Source organism: Myotis daubentonii, chromosome X, assembly GCF_963259705.1.
Source record: "Myotis daubentonii chromosome X, mMyoDau2.1, whole genome shotgun sequence".
NCBI lineage: Eukaryota > Metazoa > Chordata > Mammalia > Chiroptera > Vespertilionidae > Myotis > Myotis daubentonii.
The window spans coordinates 57468664-57487928 of NC_081861.1; the positions used below are offsets into that span (position 1 = coordinate 57468664).

At 46.0% G+C, this 19265-nt stretch overlaps 1 protein-coding gene across 1 annotated transcript; it reads right to left on the reverse strand.

The window, feature by feature from the left end:
* Positions 1 to 35: 35 nt before the first annotated feature.
* On the reverse strand, positions 36 to 17717 carry LOC132223501 (nuclear RNA export factor 2-like). The gene is given in 22 exon segments (XM_059678654.1): positions 36 to 203; positions 338 to 398; positions 9269 to 9451; positions 9978 to 10050; positions 10686 to 10728; positions 10830 to 10945; positions 11047 to 11105; positions 11227 to 11334; positions 11483 to 11538; positions 11622 to 11690; positions 12169 to 12205; positions 14652 to 14761; positions 14937 to 15044; positions 15157 to 15245; positions 15386 to 15455; positions 15576 to 15656; positions 15772 to 15876; positions 15987 to 16070; positions 16679 to 16762; positions 17482 to 17549; positions 17552 to 17625; positions 17713 to 17717. Coding segments are annotated over 22 exon segments (1728 nt in total). The 3' UTR covers positions 36 to 158.
* Between the last annotated feature and the right edge of the window lie 1548 nt (positions 17718 to 19265).

Here is a 19265-nt window from a genome sequence, read left to right on the forward strand (position 1 = left end):
AATGGGAAGAATAAACAGAACAAATGACACTTCAGGTGGTTAGGTAACTTTGGCTTCTTGGTCAGGCAGGCCTCCAGGCCCAGTCATGGGTATGGCCTCAGGCAGGAGAAAAGATAAATGATGTGGATGAAGACAAAGATGACATCCAAGAGCTCTTTTTAAGAGGTTTGTTTGAAGGCCTCTTCTGGGATCTTGCCCTGGGTCTGGAGAGGAGGAGTCAAGGTGTCAGAAGAGCCAGCTCCCTGAGTTTTATTCCAGGGCACCAGCCTTCATGTTCTTGGCCTCCCCAAAGGCCCAGAAACATCTATCTTTAACCCACTTGATACCCAGATCTCACCTTGAGCGTAGTGAATACCTGAGCAGCTTTGATGTAGTTCCACTCATTGTCCTGAAGGCACCTGGAGTGGGAGAAGATCAGGTGATCTCCATTAGTACCACAGTACAGACACGCTGACCATGCAATGCCACCACTAAACCTATGCCACTAAACCTGTGCTGGGACACATGTACCAGAACGAGCACTATGTGCAAGGAGGAAGAAAGACCTAGTGAAAACCAAAACGTCTGTCACTAGCATTCATTCCCACTAGAATCCAAAACAGAAAAACAGATCTTCAAAAGAACAAGGGAGCTTAATATATATTGATAAAGATATTCAAGAAAATAACAAATGTAAATTTTAAAATACAATTTTATAATCATTTTTAAATTGGGTTATAATGTATATACTGTAGTGTTCATCATTTTAAGGTGAAACATCCACAATTAAGTAATTTTCTAGTATATTCACAAGATATTGCAATCATCAGAATTCTGAAATCTAACACCAAGGCATTTTTATCGCCATAAATAAAACTCCTTACCCATTAGCAGTCATTCCCTAGTCCCCCATTTCTCCAAACCCTAGTAAACATTAATATGCTACCTGACTATATGAATTTTCCTATTTGGGCATTTCATGTGAATGGACTTATATAATACATGGTCTTTTATGTCTGCCTCTTTCACTTAACATAATAGTATCAAGGTTCATCCAAGTTATGAAAAGTATCAGAACTTCACTCTATTTTATTATTGAACTAGGGGCCCGGTGCACGAAATTCGTGCACTGGGTGTGTGTGGGGAGGGGAGTGTCCCTCAGCCCAGCCTGCCCCCTCTCACATACTGGGAGCCCTCAGGCGTTGACCCCCATCACCCTCCGATCGCCTGATCGGCCCCTTGCCCAGGCCTGACGCCTCCGCCAGAGGTGTCAGGCTTGGACAGGGGACCCCCATCTCCCCCTGATCACTGGCTCTGGCCCCCGCCCAGGCCTGAGGCCTCTGGCCCAGGAATCATGCCTGGGCAGGGGACCCCCATCTCCCTCTGATCGCTTGCTCCACCCCCCGCCCAAGCCTGACGCCTCTGACCCAGGCTTCAGGCCTGGGCAAGGGGACCATCATATCCCCCCAATCCCCGGCTCCGCCCCCCACCCAGGCCTGATGCCTCGGCCAGAGGAGTTGACCCTCATCACCCTCCGATCACCAATCACCAGATCGGCCCCTTGACCAGGCCTGAGGCCTCCGGCAGAGGTGTCAGGCCTGGGCAGGGGACCCCCAGCTCCCCGCGGTTGCAGGCTCTGCCCCTGCCCCTGCAGGACGCCTCTGGCCTAGGCGTCCTGCCTGGGCAGCGGGGACCCACAGCTGCAGCGGCCCAGGCAAGGGACCCCTAGCTCCCGGGACTGCCAGCTTCGACCGTGCCCAGCTCCCATCGCTGGCTCCACCCCTACTTCCTGCTATCACTGGCCAGGGCGGAAAAGGTGCCTGATTCTCCGATCATGGCTGGGGGGCAGGGCAAAGGCGGCCCCAGGGCTGCCTTTGCCCTGCCCCCCGGCTCTTAGCTCCCCCCTGGGTTTCCGATCACTGTCAGTGGCAGGGGGCTTCTTCCTGCTTTCCCTTTTGCCTCCCTGCATTGTGCCTACATATGCAAATTAGCCGCCATCTTGTTGGCAGTTAACTGCCAATCTTAGTTGGCAGTTAACTGTCAATCATAGTTGGCAGTTAACTGCCAATCATAGTTGGCAGTTAATTTGCATATAGCCCTGATTAGCCAATGAAAAGGGTATCGTTGTACGCCAATTACCATTTTTCTCTTTTATTAGATAGGATAATATTCCATTGTATAGATATACCACATTTTGTTTATCCTTTACTAAATTGATGGACATTTAGGTTGTTTCCACATTTTGGCTATTAAGAATAATGCTGCTGTGAGCCTGGCCAGCATGGTTCAGTGGCTGAGCATTGATCGCTGAACCAGGTCACAGTTCTTTTCCCGATCAGGGCACATGCCTGGGTTTGCGGGCTCCATCCCTGGTGTGGGGCATGCAGGAGGCAGCCAATCCAAGATTCTCTCTCATCATTGATGTTTCTGTCTCTCTTTCCCTCTCCCATCCTCTCTGACATCAATAAAAATATATTTTTAAAAAAGAATGCTCCTGTGAATATTTGCATACAATTTGTGTGAACATGTTTTCAATTATCTTGATATATATTCACTAGAGGCCCAGTGCATGAAATTCATGCATGGGTAGTGTCCCTAGGCCTGGCCCGTGATCAGGGCTGATGGGGGCCTTCCAGCTGACAGCCAGGGCCTCCCTTCGTTCCACACCACCCCGATGGTCAGCACACATCATAGAGAGCAATAGGTCTCCCAGTTGAACTCCCACAGGAACAATTTGCATATTAGGCGCGCGCACACACACACACACACACACACACACACATATACATATATATATATATATATATATATATATATATATATATATATATATATATATATATATATGGAATTGCTGAGTCATAGGGTAAATGCATGTTTAACATTTTGAGGAACTGCCAAACTGTTTTCCTTAGTGGCTACAACATTTTCCATTCCCACCAACAAAGTATGAGGGTTCCAATTTTTCCACATTTTGCCAACATTTATAGCCATCCTAGTATGTGTTAATTAGTATCTCATTATATTTTTGTTTTGCATTTTGCAAATGACTAATGATGTTAAGTATCTTTTCATTTGCCTTTTGGTCATTGCTTTGGATAAATGTCTATTGCGATCTTTGTTCATTTTAATTGAGTTACTTGCCTTTTAATTTTTGAATTCTAAGAGGTTTTTTATGTATATTCTGGATACACATCCCTTATCAGGTATATAATTTGAAAATATTATCTTTGATTCTGTGTACTGTCTTTTCATTTTATTGTTAGTGTCCTTTGATGCAAAAGTTTTAAGTTTTGATGAAGTACAATTGATTTAAATTTTATTTTTTGTTGTGCTTTTAGCATAATATGTCAGAATCTGTTGCTTAATTCAAAATCATAAAGAACTTACCCCAATATTTTCTTCTAAGATTTTTATAGTGTTAGCTATAACTTTTTATTTATATTTTTCTATGGTGTGAGATAAAGGTACAAATTAATTCTTTTGTGAGTGTGTATCCAGTTGTCCCTGAATCAGTTGCTGAAAAGACTACTCATTATTCACTGAATATTTTTGCCACCCTGGTTGAAAATCAATTATCCATAAAAGTGAGGTGTTTGTGTGTGTGTGTGTGTGTGTAAATTCTAATTCTATTCCATTGATCTATACTAGTGTGTCTATCCTTAGCCAGTAGCACATGGTATTGATTAGTGTAGCTTTGTACTGTTTTGAAATAGGGAAGTATGAGTCATCTTTATTCTTTTTGAAGATTATTGTGTCTATTCTGGGTCTACTGCATTTTCCTATGAATTTTAGGATTAACTTATCAGTTGTACAAAGAAACCAGCTAGGATTTTGATATAATTGCATTGAATGTGTATATAAATTTGGGGAGAATTGCCATTTAATATTAATTCTTCTGATCCAGAAACATGGGATATCTTTCTAATTTAGGTCTTTTAAAAATTATTTCAACAATGTTTTGCAAATTTTGTAGTATACATTTTGCATTTTTTGTTAAATTTGTTCCTCAGTATGTTATTTTAAAAAATATGTACTTTATTGATTTTTTACAGAGAGGAAGGGAGAGGGATAGAGAGCTAGAAACATCGATGAGAGAGAAACATCGATCAACCGCCTCCTGCACACCTCCTACTGGGGATGTGCCCACAACCAAGGTACATGCCCTTGACCAGAATTGAACCCGGGACCTTTCAGTCTGCAGGCCGATGCTCTATCCACCGAGCCAAACCGGTTAGGGACTCAGTATGTTATTTTTGATGTTATTATAAATGAAAACGTTTTCCTTTTTTTTACTCTTTGTTATTGAAAATATTACATATGTCTTTTTCTTCCCATTGACCACCTCTAGCCCGCCCCACGTCTTCACCACCCTATTGACTGTGTCCATGGGTAATGCATATATGCATAAAAGTTCTTTGGTTGATCTCTTCCTACCTACCCACCCTTCCCCGCTTTCCCTCTGAGGTTTGACAGTCTGTTTCATGCTTCTAAGTCTCTGGATCTATTTTGTTCTTCAGTTTATTTTGTTCACTAGATTCCACATACTAGTATGAGTGAGATAATATGATACTTATCTTTCTCTGACTGACTTATTTTGCTTAGCATAATATTCCCGGTCCATCCATACTGTTGCAAATGGTAAAAGTTCTTTCTTTTTTACAGCCCTGTAGTATTCCATTGTGTAAACGTACCACAATTTTTTTATCCACTCATTTTTTGATGGGCACCTGGGCTGTTTTCAAATCTTACCTACTAGAGGCCCGGTACACAAAATTCATGCACGGAGGAGGGGTGGGTCCCTCAGCCTGGCCTGCACCCTCTCACAGTCCAGGAGCCCTTGGGGGATGTCCGACTGACGGCTTAGGCCCACTCCCCCTGGGCCGTCAGTTGGACAACCTTAGCACTGCTATGGAGGCGGGAGAGGCTCCCGCCACTGCCACTGTGCTTGTCAGCCATGAGCCTGGCTGAGCGGCGCTCCCCTATGGGAGCGCACTGACCACCAGGGGGCAGGTCCTGCATTGAGCATCTGCCTTCTTGTGGTCAGTGTGCATCACAGCAACTGGTCGTTCCATAGTTTGGTCAATTTGCATATTAGCCTTTTATTGCCGGTAGCTGGTCCATCCTTGCTGTTTCAAGGGACCTGGCATATATGGCATACTGTTCTTAATATGTTTGCTCACCTTCTTGGCACTATGTGTTTTAACCAAGGTCACCTCTCTGAGAAAGGTTGTTTCCCCAGGTACCTAGACAGAACCTAGACACAGAACCTACACAGAACCTAGAGACAGAAGAACTTCGCTGGAGAGAACATGGCAAAAGATCCTGGACAGAAACTGGCCACAGAACCTAGAGACAGAACCTAGCGAGAGAACATGGCAAAAGATCCTGGACTGAACCTGACTACAGAAATTGGCAAGAGAACCTGACTAGAACCTGGTGACTGAACCTGGCTGGAGAACCTGGACAGAACCTGGCTGGAGAACCTAGCAAGAGAACATGGACACAGAACCTGGCTGGAGATCCTAAGCAGAACTTCGCTGGAGATCCTGGCTAGAGATCCTGGCTAGGCTGCTGATCAACTGAACGCTGTCTCCGTGTCATTCCTTCTTCGCCGACTCCGTCCACACCTTTGGGGACCCCTGGATCTGCTGGGGTTGGACCCCAGCATCTGGCGCCCGAACAGGGACCCCTAGGTAAGCGCCCCACACTCGGGACGGATAGGACTCCACCGTAGGAAGAGGGTGGATAGTCTTCGCCGACTCCATCCACACCTTTGGGAACCCCTGGAACAGGATTCCCCTAGGTAAGCCCCCCCCCCCATTGAGAACCCCACACTCGGGACGGATAGGACTCCACCAGGGTACTGCAGACCCCCCCTATAGAGGATAAGTAGGGTAAGAAGGTGGATAGTACAGAACTTAGATTGAGAAGATGTGCCATACTGAGTCCAAAGAAAGAAGACTCTGTATTGATCTTTAGATTAAGAAGATGTGCCATACTGAGTCTAAAGAAATAAGACTCTGTATTGATCTTTTAACACATATGCTTGCTAGCAGAGGAATTAAGGTTACTCCCAGTCAGACAGAACGTTTTATACAAGAAGTATGTCCATGCTTTTCTGAGGAAGGAAAGGTAAATGTAAAGGCGTGGGAGGAGGTAGGCCCAAGGAGCCTTATCCTTAACCCCACTGCAGCCTTTCCACCCAGGGAAAGTGCAGGATTGGCAAGCTCTCCCTGGGGTGATAGATCAGGACTCAGGTATTAGCGGAAAGCGCCAATCCTACTCTTAAAATGGATACAAGAGAGCATTTGGGGTTTTTCTTTTTAATGCCTGCTTTTAAAAAATAAAAAAGGGGGAATTTGCCGGGAGCCGGTCCATCCTTGCTATTTCAAGGGGCCTGGCATATATGGCATACTGTTCTTAATATGTTTGCTCACCTTCTTGGCACTATGTGTTTTAACCAAGGTCACCTCTCTGAGAAAGGTTGTTTCCCCAGGTAGGGATTTTCCCCTGAAGTTAGGGAGGGAATAAAACCCCTTAACTAAGTGCCAGGCGGGTAATTAATCACTTTAACTATGAACAATCATGCTTAAGCTACATACTCTTTACTCCCTGGAATGGAGATAAGAAACGCCCTAACCTTTGGAATAGAGATTGATAGGATTGGAATCAACTGGTATAAATACAGATGTAACAAGACAACAGGACACACAGAACCTAGACACAGAGCCTACACAGAACCTAGAGACAGAAGAACTTCACTGGAGAGAACATGGCTACAGAAATTGGCTGGAGAACCTAGACAGAACCTGGCTACAGAACCTGGATAGAACATGGCAAGAGAACCTGACTAGAACCTGGTGACTGAACCTGGCTGGAGAACCTGGCGACAGAACCTGGCTGGAAAACCTAGCGAGAGAACATGGCAACAGAACCTGGACAGAACCTGGTGACCGAACCTGGCAGAAGAACCTGGCTACAGAACCTGGCGACCGAACCTGGCTGGAGAACCTGGCTGGAGATCCTGGCTGGAGATCCTGGCTAGAGATCCTAGCTAGAGAACCTGGATAGAACCTGGATAGAGAACCTGGCTATGATGATCACCTGAATGCTGCCTCCATGTCATTCCTTCTTCACTGACTCCGTCCACACCTTTGGGAACCCCTGAATCTGCTGGGGTGGGACCCCAGCATTTTATTATATAGGATTGTAAATTGTGCTGGTATGAACATAGCGTGCATATATTCTGATTAGAGGCCCGGTGCACAAAATTTGTACACGGGGGGGGGGGGAGGAGTGTGTGTGTCCCTCAGCCCAGCCTGCACCCTCTCCAATCTGGGACCCCTCAAGGGATGTCTGACTGCCTGTTTAGGCCCAATCCCACACTGCCCGTTAAACAGGCAGTCAGACATCCCTTTCACAATCTAGGACTGCTGGCTCCTAACCACTCGCCTGCCTGATTGCCCCTAACAGCTTCTGCTTGCCAGCCTGATCACCCCCTAACCACTCCCCTGCCAGCCTGATTGACGTCTAACTGCTCCCCTGCCAGCCCAATTGCCCCTAACTGCCCTCCCCTGCTGGCCTGGTTGCCCCTAACTGCCCTCCCCTGCTAGCCTGGGTCCCTACTAACTGCCCTCCCCTGGAGGTCTGGTCACCCCCAACTGCCCTCCCCTGCAGGCCTGGTCACCCCTAACTGCCCTCCCCTGCTGGCCTGGTTGCCCCCAACTGCCCTCCCCTGCTGGCCTGGTCCCTCCTAACTGCCCTCCCCTGCAGGCCTGATCGCCCCCAACTGCCCTCCCTTACAGGCCTGTTCCCTCCCAACTGCCTTCCCCTGCAGGCCTGATTGCCCACAACTGCCCTCCCCTGCTAGCCATCTTGTGTTGGCCATCTTGTGTCCACATGGGGGTGGCCATCTTGTGTGTTGGAGTGATGGCAATTTGCATATTATTCTTTTATTAGATAGGATTGGTGTTTCTGATTTTTTAGGATATAGTCCTAGAATTGGGTCACTGGGTCAAATGGGAGTTCCATTTTAAATTATTTGCGGAAACTCCATACTGTTATCCACAGTGGCTCCATCAGTCTGCATTCCCACCTTTTCTCCACATCTTGCCAACATTTGTCGTTTGTTGATTTGTTGATGATAACCATTTTGACAGGTGGGAGTGATAGCACATTATCATTTTAATTTGCATCTGTGATTAGTAACTTTGAGTGTTTTTTCATATGTCTCTTTGCCTTCTGTCTGTCCACTTTAGAGAAGTATATATTTAGGTCCTTTGCCCATTTTTTAATTGGATTGTTTTCCTTTTATTAAGTTATATGAATACCATATATATTTTGGAGATTAACCCCTTATCAGATTGTTTATTACTAGTGTATAGAAATATAATTGATTTTTATGTATTGATCTTCTATCCTGAAATCATGCTGAAATTGTTTATTAATTATAAAATTTTAATGGTTTCCTTAAGATTGTATATATACAAGTTCATGTCACCTGAACAATGTATTTTTAAAAATTATTTACATACTAGAGGCCCAGTGCACAAAATTCGTGCACTGGGGCAGGGGGCGGGGAGGTAGTCCCTTAGCTCAGCCTGCACCCTCTTGCAGTCTGGGAGCCCTCAGGGGATGTCCACCATCCTTAGAACTGCCACTGAGGAGGGAGAAGCCCTTGCCACCGCTGTTGCACTCACCAGCCATGAGCCCGGTTTCTGGCTGAGCAGAGCTCCTCCTGTGGGATCAGGCTGAAACTGGCTCCCTGACATCCCCTGAGGGGTCCCAGATTGTGAGAGGGTGCAGGCCAGGGGATCCCATCAGTGCACGATCAGGGCCAGGGAGAGACGTGGGAGGTTGACCAGCAAGGGAGGGACTTCAGGAGTGCTCCAGGGCGTATCTGGCCCGTCTCACTCAGCCGACCTGTCTGGGTCATCTGGCCCATCTAGCTCATCTGGCTGGACCCCAGCAGCAAGCTAACCTACCGGTCAGAGCGTCTGCCCCTAGTGGTCAGTGCATATCATAGCAAGTGGTTGAGCGGTCTTAGCGTATCATTAGCATATTACGCTTTGATTGGTTGAATGGCCGGCTGGTCAACCAGACACTTAGCACATTAGGCTTTTATTATATAGGATATCAGAATAAAATTAATATACATATTTTATGAGCTCACTTTTTGGAAGCACAACATCCAAATAATTATTTTTACAAATTAACTACAAGTTAGCATTATCCATTCCTTTGTCCTCCCAGCTCTCTCTTATTACCATAGATTCCCAGCACTCACTTCTGAGACCACTGGAGGCTTATCCCAGACTGGATGGAGAAAATCTGCACCATTTCTTGCTGCTCCTGGGAGAGGGTAGATAGGGAGCTGAAGGTGGGTGTAGGTACTGGAATGGAGAATGCACTCTGGGTTTCTTCTGTCCTGGCATTCCCCACAGTCAATATATCATTCACGATGCACATACTGGAAGAAAGATCAGCCCTTAGACTCCCAAAAATGATCCTGCCCCCACTGCCACTCAGAAACAAGTTTCCTTCCATACCCCAAGCGTGCCTGCCCCCCAGATTCCTTGCCTGGCACCTCCGCCTCTCCCACTGAGCTCACCTTTGAAGAGATTGATTTATGATTCTGAGGACCAGTTTCACTCAATTTTTAGATTCAGTACAAATGCATTTACCCCTTACAGCAGCCCAAGGAATGGATCCTCTAATTCCCATTTTCAGAAGGGGATAATGAGTCACTAAGGTCTTATATCTTCACCAAAGTCACTTTAGCTAGCTAGCGAGTACTGAGGTCAGGAAAAGAATATAGTATTCTGATTCCAAAGCCCATAGTCTTAACCACTAACCTATACCTCTCTTTGGGTCTACCTGTTGGCTTTCTACAATACTGAGAAAAGCTCCAAGCTGCACCACCACATTCCTACACCACTGGAATTAGGCTGGGATGGGTATTCATTCCCATGTTGTACCCACAACACAGCACTTACCTGGAATTGGTGCCAGAAGACAAGATGAAGGTCCGGGTGAAGGCATGGACAGAACCTTGAGACTTTCCTTCCACTTCAGTAACAACAAAAAAGTAACTCCTCTTAGAGCTGTACATACTTTTCACACAAGCAGCATTCCCCCATCAGGGTCTTAACCTGATACTCTTGCAGCACCCCGATGGGAACCAGACCAGGACAGTGTTTCACTGTGACTCAGGAGGGAGTTTCAAGGACCGAGAAGACAACAATAGAGATAATCAACTCCCAGTAATAGGACCCCTAACATGTGTCACATCTTCTGACAAACACATGTTCACTTGATTTACTTTTTAAAGCATTCCTAGAAAAGGGTATTACCAGCCCATTTTGCAAATGAGAAAACTGAATGGTTTGATATTGGGTCCTATGTCACAGAGTAAAGAACTGAGAAGAAAGCTATAAAACTCTACAGGTTGAGTCTCTAATATCTGAGCTGTGTTGAGATAAAAAGGCATGGATGCATGTCAGAACACAATAGGTTTGGGGCAAGGTAGGTGTTGGAGAGAGGAAAGGGAAGGGGAGGGGGAAGGAAAGGAAAGGAATAGAAAAGAAAAGAAAGGGGAGGAGAGGGGAGGGAAAGGAAGGGAGCAACCTGGGAAGCGGGGGAAAGTTTGGGCGTAAGTCCAGTTAGGGAAAGGGAGCAGTGGGGGATCTGGGGAGGGAACTCACCTTCCTTGAAAACCCCACTGACAGAAAAACAGAGCATAATTTCCTGAAAGGAGAGAACAGTTATTAGGGCTCTCAGTATCCTTCTAAACCTCCTACCCACCTCTGACTTTCTTGGTCTGCAGGAGAGAGAAAACTGGTGCTCACCGTGTGGGCCCACAGGTCTACCACATAGGAGTTAAGGTCATGCTGAGTTTTGGGGAACACACAGAGGGAGTTCACAATCTCACACTTTGTATGCTTCAGTAGCTGAAACCGCAGGTCTGTGGGGAGGGGGGGAGGAAAAGGGAAGGTTGGGCCCTTGGCTACTATGATCGACTCCTTTACACTCCTTTCCCATGCCGATTTCCTATCATGCAATTACCAGAATCCTTGACGTTCTTCATATTCCTGTTATCTTTTAAGTACTCGCACAAGTTGCTTCTAGGGGAAAAAAGAGAAACAGGAAGTGGTGGCCTAGACAGGGTAGGTGTTTCCAAGAGATGGTCTATGTCTGCTGGAGAGCAAAACGGCCCAGGATCAGAGTCTGAGCTGTGATACTCACAGGGCTGGGTCTTCAGAGTTGAAGGGAACAGTCAGGGAGAAGCAGGCCTCCTCGTGGTAAGCGCTGAGGAGACTCTCTCGGTCTTCAGAATCATAAATCAAGTAATAGCTTTGGGGGAAAGATGGGAACAAGCTATCTCTCTGATTTGGGCCCACCAAAGGGCCTTGAAAGCTTCTCGTAACTCATGGGCAGACCTGTGCTGTGTAGCCTTTCTTGTCCCTGTCCTCCTTTGCTTCATGATCCAAGGGGTACTTACTGAAGCAGGAATTGAAAGACTAGATTCTTCAGGGTCTCAGGTCCTTTAAAGCTTTCCTGGAATCAAAAGACAACTTCAAACTATGTAGGTAGACAAAGCATCCCTTGTAAAACCCCAATCGTGCTTGATCTATTCTCACCTTACAGGGTTTTATTATGTCCATGTTTACAATGCCAGTTACAGTTGGTGGAGGTAAATCCTGGCCATCCTGAAGAAGGGAGGAGTAAGTTAGCAGTATAGGGAGGTGGTCCTGGGTGATTAAGGGAAAGGCTGGACCCAGGAAACGGTGAAGGTCAGAGGTCAAGGGTGAAAAGGACCTGGAAATTCCATGGGCAAAATTCCAGTGGGCGTCTGTATCATGAGGTTCTGGAAGTCTCTACTGTTTTATGCAATGTGTGTGTGTGTGTGTGTGTGTGTGTGTGTGTGTGTGTGTGTGTGTGTGTATGTACTTCTCCCTCTTTCTCTTTTCCTCCCTCCTGTCCTTGTTCCCTCTCTCCTTGGCTCTCTTTCTTTCTCTCTGTATGTGTATACAGTTTTGCAGAGATATTCATGTATATTTTCACAAGTCCATGTTCCCCCAAATGGATAAGAGTTTGATGCTAACATGTAATCCAGGCAAGACATAAAGGGCTTGAGGGCAGGTGTGGAGGTCGTCAATGTAAGAGATGATGACTGTAGGCACTTACCAAGCGTAACAAGTTGGGGAAATATTTCCTGATGGCGCTGTCCAAATGCAAAAATAGAAAAAGTGGTTGATAGTTTGGGTTACAATGCTTCCATTTACTTAAAATATTGATGGAATGAACAAAAACAGGTGTTCTTCCCACCCAGAATCCCCTTTGCCCTCCTCAGCCTCAGATTTCAAGGCTTCTGGGTCCATTTCTCTGCTGAGCACTGACCATCTGCCATATGGAATCCCTGAAACACAGTCTCCTCACCCCTCTTCACACCTTCACATTCATATTGCCTCCTTTCCTTCCTGCGTCCCGCACCTTTTCCCTCCTTGCCTCTCTCTCCCTCTCCATCCTCCTGGTTAACTCCTGCCTAGAGGGCCCTGACTCCTTCCCCAGTGCCACAAACCACAGCATTTGGATCCCAGACTCCAGAGCTTCTTCTCCCTCCCTGCCTCCCTTTCCTCCTTCCAGGCCACCACTGATGGCTCCAGAGAGAAGAGGGAATGGGGTGGGCGCCCAGGGCTCTGCTACTTCCCTGGGGGTCCAGCATCCTGCCATGAACAGCACATGCCCCAAGGATGGCTCAGTACTCTGGGGCAAGGGGGTGATGGAGAGAGGGATTAGGAGACAGGGAGCGGAAGGGAGAGGGATGAAGACAGAAAGAGAGTAAAGATAGGAGCCGAGATTGGAAGACATCGAAGTGTAGAGACAAAGGAAAAACAGAAAGAAACTTAAAGGGAAGGGAAAAAACTTCTGCCCTGGCAGTGGGGGTTGGGTCAGAGAAGAAGAAAAGGGGAAAGGGATATGGCTCCCCTGCAGCAGCTCTTTCCTTCATCTGCCCCTGGCTGGCCCTGGGTCTCCAAGCAGGAATGGAAAGCATGAGTCTGTTGGCCTGTTAGAATGTTGGTTGAGCCTTTGTCAGCTGTGGGAGCTCAATGCGATCTGGGCATGGGAAACATACCACCCACGGCATCAGGACACCTTCCCAGAAGGAGTAAAGGGCCAGGCCCCAGCTCAGCTTAGCCTTGGGGATCTGTGGCCCACTCATATAAAAACCACCTTCTCTCCTCATGGCCCCTGTGCATCTTTGTCTGTCTTAGTTGGTTTCTTTTCTGAGGAATCCTACCATGTCAGGCTACCCAGGGCTCCTCTGAAGGATCAGGCAGGAAGTGTAGAGGAAGGGTTTGTGTCCCTGAGAGGACTTTCTTTCTGTCTTCTCAACCCTCTCTGCCGTCAGCTTTCCACTGCTGCCTCAAGAGGCCCTCCGCTAATTTCTGGCCCTTTAACTAGGGAACTCTGGATTCTCCCAAGGAGAGCCCAGCTCCTGGCATTGGGCCAGAGGAATGGATGCAACAATGGCAGCTCTCTGAGGGCATTGACAACAGCATGGGGTGGGAAAGTCCTCATGTTAGTGTGGGATTGTAGAGAAGACCCTTTTGAAGAAGAGGAAATAAGGTTCTTCCTAGAATAGGATAGGGACACTCTATATCATCTAAGAAGCAAGAAGCCCTGTCTGTGCATGAGGCCCTGGGCTAGAAGATCCTTCTTAATGCAGGGGACCAGCATCTGTCTCAAGGCTGGACACCCCTGATTCTTGTGATGAGGGAGAGTCCTGTTTCGTGGAGCACATTCTTGGGAGGGCATGCTAGAGAATGGTGGGTGCAGAGAAGTGGAAACCAACTCCACATGAGGTGATCAGGTCAGAGGAAGGAAAGGAGACTTTAAGCTCAGGTGAGAGACACACACACAATCATATATAATAAAAGGGTAATATGCAAATAGACCGAATGGCAGAACAACCAGTGGAGGGGTGGGGCTGGCAAGCAAGTGGTGCCAGGCCAGCCAAGGTGCATGCCAGTGGACAGAGGGAGGGGATGGCGATCGGGGGGCAGTGGCAGCAGAAGGGCAATTGGGAGGTGGGGTTGGCCGCTTGCCGGCAGCACACTCCCCTGATCAGCCTGCCCGGTCACCTCCCGCAGAGGGAGGCCAGACTGCGGCTTATACCCACTCTCTGCAGGGATATCCCCTGAGGGCACCCAGACTGCGAGAAGGTGCAGGCTGGGCTGAGGGACTCTCTCCCCCTGAGTGCACGAATTTTCATGCATTGGGCCTCTAGTGAGAAATAAGAGGGCAGGGCATGTGGTCCTCCCAGAGGACTAGAGGTTCTATATCAGGGGTGGGCAAACTTTTTGACTCGAGGGCCACAATGGGTTCTTAAACTGGACCGGACCGGAGGGCCAGAACAAAAGCATGGATGGAGTGTTTGTGTGAACTAATATAATTTCAAAGTAAACATCATTACATAAAAGGGTACGGTCTTTTTTTTTTTTTTTTTTTTAGTTTTATTCATTTCAAACGGGCCGGATCCGGCCCACGGGCTGTAGTTTGCCCATGGCTGTTCTATATCCTGCAGAGGGACAGAGTCAGGAATCATTTGGTTCTTAGGGGGTGGAGGAAAGATCTCTCCCAGAAAGGGTGACAGTGTTTTCACCAACCTTATGTAAGTGGGCTGGTTTGGGAAGGTATTGCACAAGGGGTTCCCTTGCAGCCACAGCTCTTCAAGCTTCAGCCCTTTTATCTTGTCCAACTCCTTGGCTGACTTTAGCTGAGAAACATGGGGGAAATTGGAAAAGAAATATCAGGAAAAGAGGAACATCTGGGCTCCTGCACCCACAACCGCCTCTCTCCCCCACAGGTACTTTTGCATCCCTCCTGTCATCACTCTGATGACCACTACCACCCATTCTCAACCCAACTTTGACCTGGCTCCCTCTTCTCACCTCATTTTTTGAAAGGTTCAGGGTCTTGATTGTGGGGGCAATCTGTATAATATCGGACAGGCCATCCAGCTGGCACAGTTTGTTCTTACATAAGTTCAAGGACAACAGCTTTGGGGAATAAGAGTTAGAGTTATTATCTAGGACCTGAGAGACAAATCTGCCCTCTATTGCATCTGTTCCACCCCCTACCATAACACCAGCACTGGGTCTAAGGCCTCACCTCAGGGATATTCTTTTTGATGGTCTGCAGGATGGCAGCCATGCAGTTTCTTCGATTCAGGATTATAATAATATCATGGCCCAGTAAGTCTTCAGGGAACCAAGAGTAGGGAATCAGAAGGTTGCGAAGGTTCCAGGACCAGCACCTCCCTCATTACCATTTCTAGGTCTCCCTCTCAGGCAGACTCCTCTGTCCTCACCTTCCCAAGAATTACTACTATTAGCTGTACCTGGGTCAAAGCGGAGCTTATAAAGGTCAAGAACTTTCTGGGAAACGTCATATCGTTTGCTTATGGTCAGCTGTAGAGGGAGATGAAGAGAGCTGCTCTGAGGTTATTGTGGTGATAGGGAAATTGGGGACTGAAGGAGGAAGATGTGGGTCTGAGTGTGGGCACATAACATGCCTTATGTCTACATTACCTTTAGCTGTTCCATTTTTTCTGGCTCCAATTTATTGCTCATAGAGTAGGGTACAGCAGAAGTATTAACAAAGATAGGTATCTGCAGGAAGAAGAGGTGGGATAAGCACTCAGAACTCTAATGCCAAAGAAAGTTAGTAGCCTCTGGCCTGTGTTCCTGCTTTGGGACTAGGTACAAAAATAGCTTCAACACATACCTTTTGGTTCTCCTCATCAAAAATCTTGTTGTTTATGTCCTTCAATGCAGAGGCAGCACTAGCATCCTGGACAAAGAACTGGGCCAGGTGTTTAACATAGTGGAACTACAGGGATTAAAAGCAACAGCAATAATGTCAGTGGCCTCTGGCCCTAGCTGAGCCATGCCTCTCCCCCTTCCCTGAGCCTCCTCATCTGGCTTCACCATCCCTCTTACATCCACTGGAGTGAAGGGGACACTGCAATGGCTTTGGATTGAATTCATTAGCCATGTCTTGTCATATTTTATCCCATAAGGGACCTAAGGATGAGACAAAGGGAAGGGGTGGGAGAGAGGAGAGACAACATGGAAATAAGGCTAGAGAATAGCCCAACACAGTGTTTTATTCTGACCTCCTACCAAACTTTAAAAGACTTTAAAGTAGGGACCATTAACATGATTTCAACGTGTTTTGTTGTTGCTCACCAGATATGGATTTTCTAATTATCCTTTTTCTCTATTCCAATACTTACCTCCCAAATAATCAAATTTAGATGTTTAAAATGAGCTTCCTTTAATAAGGTCCCAGGGAAGATCCTACCTATTAAAGACCTTACCTGTCCCTCTGATAAAAAACAAACAAACAAAAAACAACAACAACAAAAAACAACTTTAGAGAATCAAATGGAGATATCTAGTGAGGAGTTGCTCCATCTCCTTGGCAGTAGTTTCTACCTTTGCCTATAGTCGACCTTCCTTCAGTCACTCTGTTCCCTTTTTATTGCTAATCTGAACCTGACCTTTGGATAATCAAAGATGTTAATTCCTCCTGACCTTAAAAACGTTCCTAGCATCTCTATATGAGATCAACACAACTCCCCTTGATCTGCCTCTCTTACACATTTCCTACATTTTTTCAGGATACTCACTGTGACCTTGAACCAGTCCCCAAGGTTTCCATCCTGTCTGTTTTCCATTTGTCTTTCTGGAGTTCTATTTTGGTATGCTTTAATCTACTTCACACCAATATTGTTAGTTTGGAAGTTAGAGAGGGTCCTGTAGAGAAGTGTATAGAAGTGAGTGTTTAGAAATGTATAGAAATGCTAAAAAGTTTCCTATATGCTGGGGGATAATTCCAGCAGGTCCTAATAAAGGCAGGAAGTCCTCAAAAGGTTGATGGGCTTCTATATTCAGCAGGGCTGAATCATATTATCTGCTGCTGAAATAGCTGAAAGCATTTCCCCAAACCTGAAAATCTGCATATATTATTGCCTGCTGCCAAACAGCTGAGGGCAGTTCCCCCAACCTGACAATACTTTACTGCTTACCAAACTTTACCTTTGATATGTATATCTGCTTTGCTTTAGGGAAATTTGTGTTAATAAAAAGCAAGGGGTCCAGAGATTTGGAGAACTTGGTTACTATAGCTAAGTCTTCTCTGGATCCCCCCAAGAATGCCTTCCAAATGTATATTTCATGTCTAGTCTCTATTAATTTACTGCAGCCCCTTCTCCAGATTCCTGAACCCTTCTATATGCAGGGAAAGACCCCTGGCACCTATATATGCTCACCTCAATTATAACAGGCCTACAAATGGGATTGTTCAACCATTATTCCGGTTCTATCACTCTTCACATTTACAACAAGAAAAGAAAAAGAAGACCACGGAGAGTGAAAGAGTTGCATAGTCCTAGGTGCTGCTACATGCAAACTAGGCTATCTGAATAGTTACTGTCATATTTGAGGGGTCCTTCTGGGAACCCCTCATTGCCTTGTTTCCATCATCCTCCTGAAGGTGAAAGGTTGATGCTCATAACTACCATATTCATAATGAAGTTTCCCCAAAATGATGGAAAAATCCCAACCTTTATTTTCCCTTGAAGAGAACTACCGCTATTATTGTAATTTGAAATTGAGAACAAAAATAAATTTGAAGACACATCAGTGGTCACGTACTGTGTACCACATCTTGGCCTAACATTATTGTAGGGAAGCCACATGTCAACCTGCCTGAGTGGAATAATCACACAAACCCCAGAAAGAAAACTCCTCTATCTCTCTAGATTTGAGAGCCTTACTCGAAAGATGGCATAATCAGGAAAGAAATCTTGAAGTAGGGAGTAACTGTGTGGAACCATTTAGAAAATGAGACAGGATTTATAAAGAACAAAAGTATGAACATACATGGGCTATACACTAGGAAGGCATATGAATTTTGCCTTCTTTCAGGACTCTCTAATCTATTAACCCTGCTACAACCTGGGAAGCAAACTCATACCTCCCAAATTTAATCAGATACAAAACTGATTTCATGACTAATTAGCAAGCTGTACTTTCTTTTTTAGTACAGTCCAAACTTCAATGCAGGTGAGACTGATGTAACAGCTTCCTAAACTGTCCCCCTCCCTCCAGCCTTGCTCTCAACAATACTTTGAAATATCCTAAGTAAGCTTTCTTTTTGTTCATCTGGAAAATTCTAACTTCTGCTCTTTTATAACAGCAATCTCAACAATAAACTGGAACCATAGTGTGTATTATAAGTGTGTAGATATTTTTCTATTTGCTTTTGTTATAGATATATAGTTTGATATGGTCAGAGAACATAGTCTGTATTATTTCAATTCTTTTTATTTTTATTGAAGTTATTGGTGTGACATTGGTTAAGAAAATGGTATAGCTTTTAGGTATATAATTCTACAGTACATTATCTCAAGTCATCTCCTTCTATTACCATTTATCCTTCCTTTACCCTCTGCTACCTCTCCCACCCCCCTTCCATCTAATAATCACCTTACTATTGTCTGTGTCTATGAGTCTTTATTTTTTGCTTAATTCCTTCATCCTTCTCACCCAGCCCCCAAGCCCCTCCCCTCTGACAGTTGTCAGTCTGTTCTTTGTATCCATGAGCCTGTCTCCACTCTGTAAGTTTATTTTGTTCATTAGATTCCTCATATACATGAAATCATATGGTACTTGTCTTTCTCTCACTGGCTTATTTAACAGCGTAACAATGTCCAGGTCCATCCATACAGTCACAAAAGGTAAGATTACCTTATTTTTTTATTGCCGAGTAGTAGTCCATTGTGCAAATATATCACAGCTTTTTTATCCATTCATCTACTGTTAAAGATTTGGGCTGCTTCCAAATGATGGCTATCCTATCTAATAAAAAGGGAATATGCAAATTGACCACCATGCCATCACAAAGATGGCAGCCCACGGCAGAGGCAGGATTTCCGTAACACAAGATGGCTGTGCCCACAGCGGAGGCTGAGTTCCCGTAACGAGCCTTAACGAGCAATCAGCAGTGACCTGAGGCTGCATGGTGCTGGGCCAGGGCAGGGAACCTGAGGTTGTGCTCCCCCATCTGGTGGGGCTTGATAGGGACCTCAGGCCATGCCCCCTGCCAGGTGGGGCTTGATGGGGGACCTCAAGGTGCACCCCCCACCCCAGTGCTGGGCCAGGGGACCTGAGGCTGAACCCCCCACCCGGCGGGGCTTGACAGGGGACCTGAGG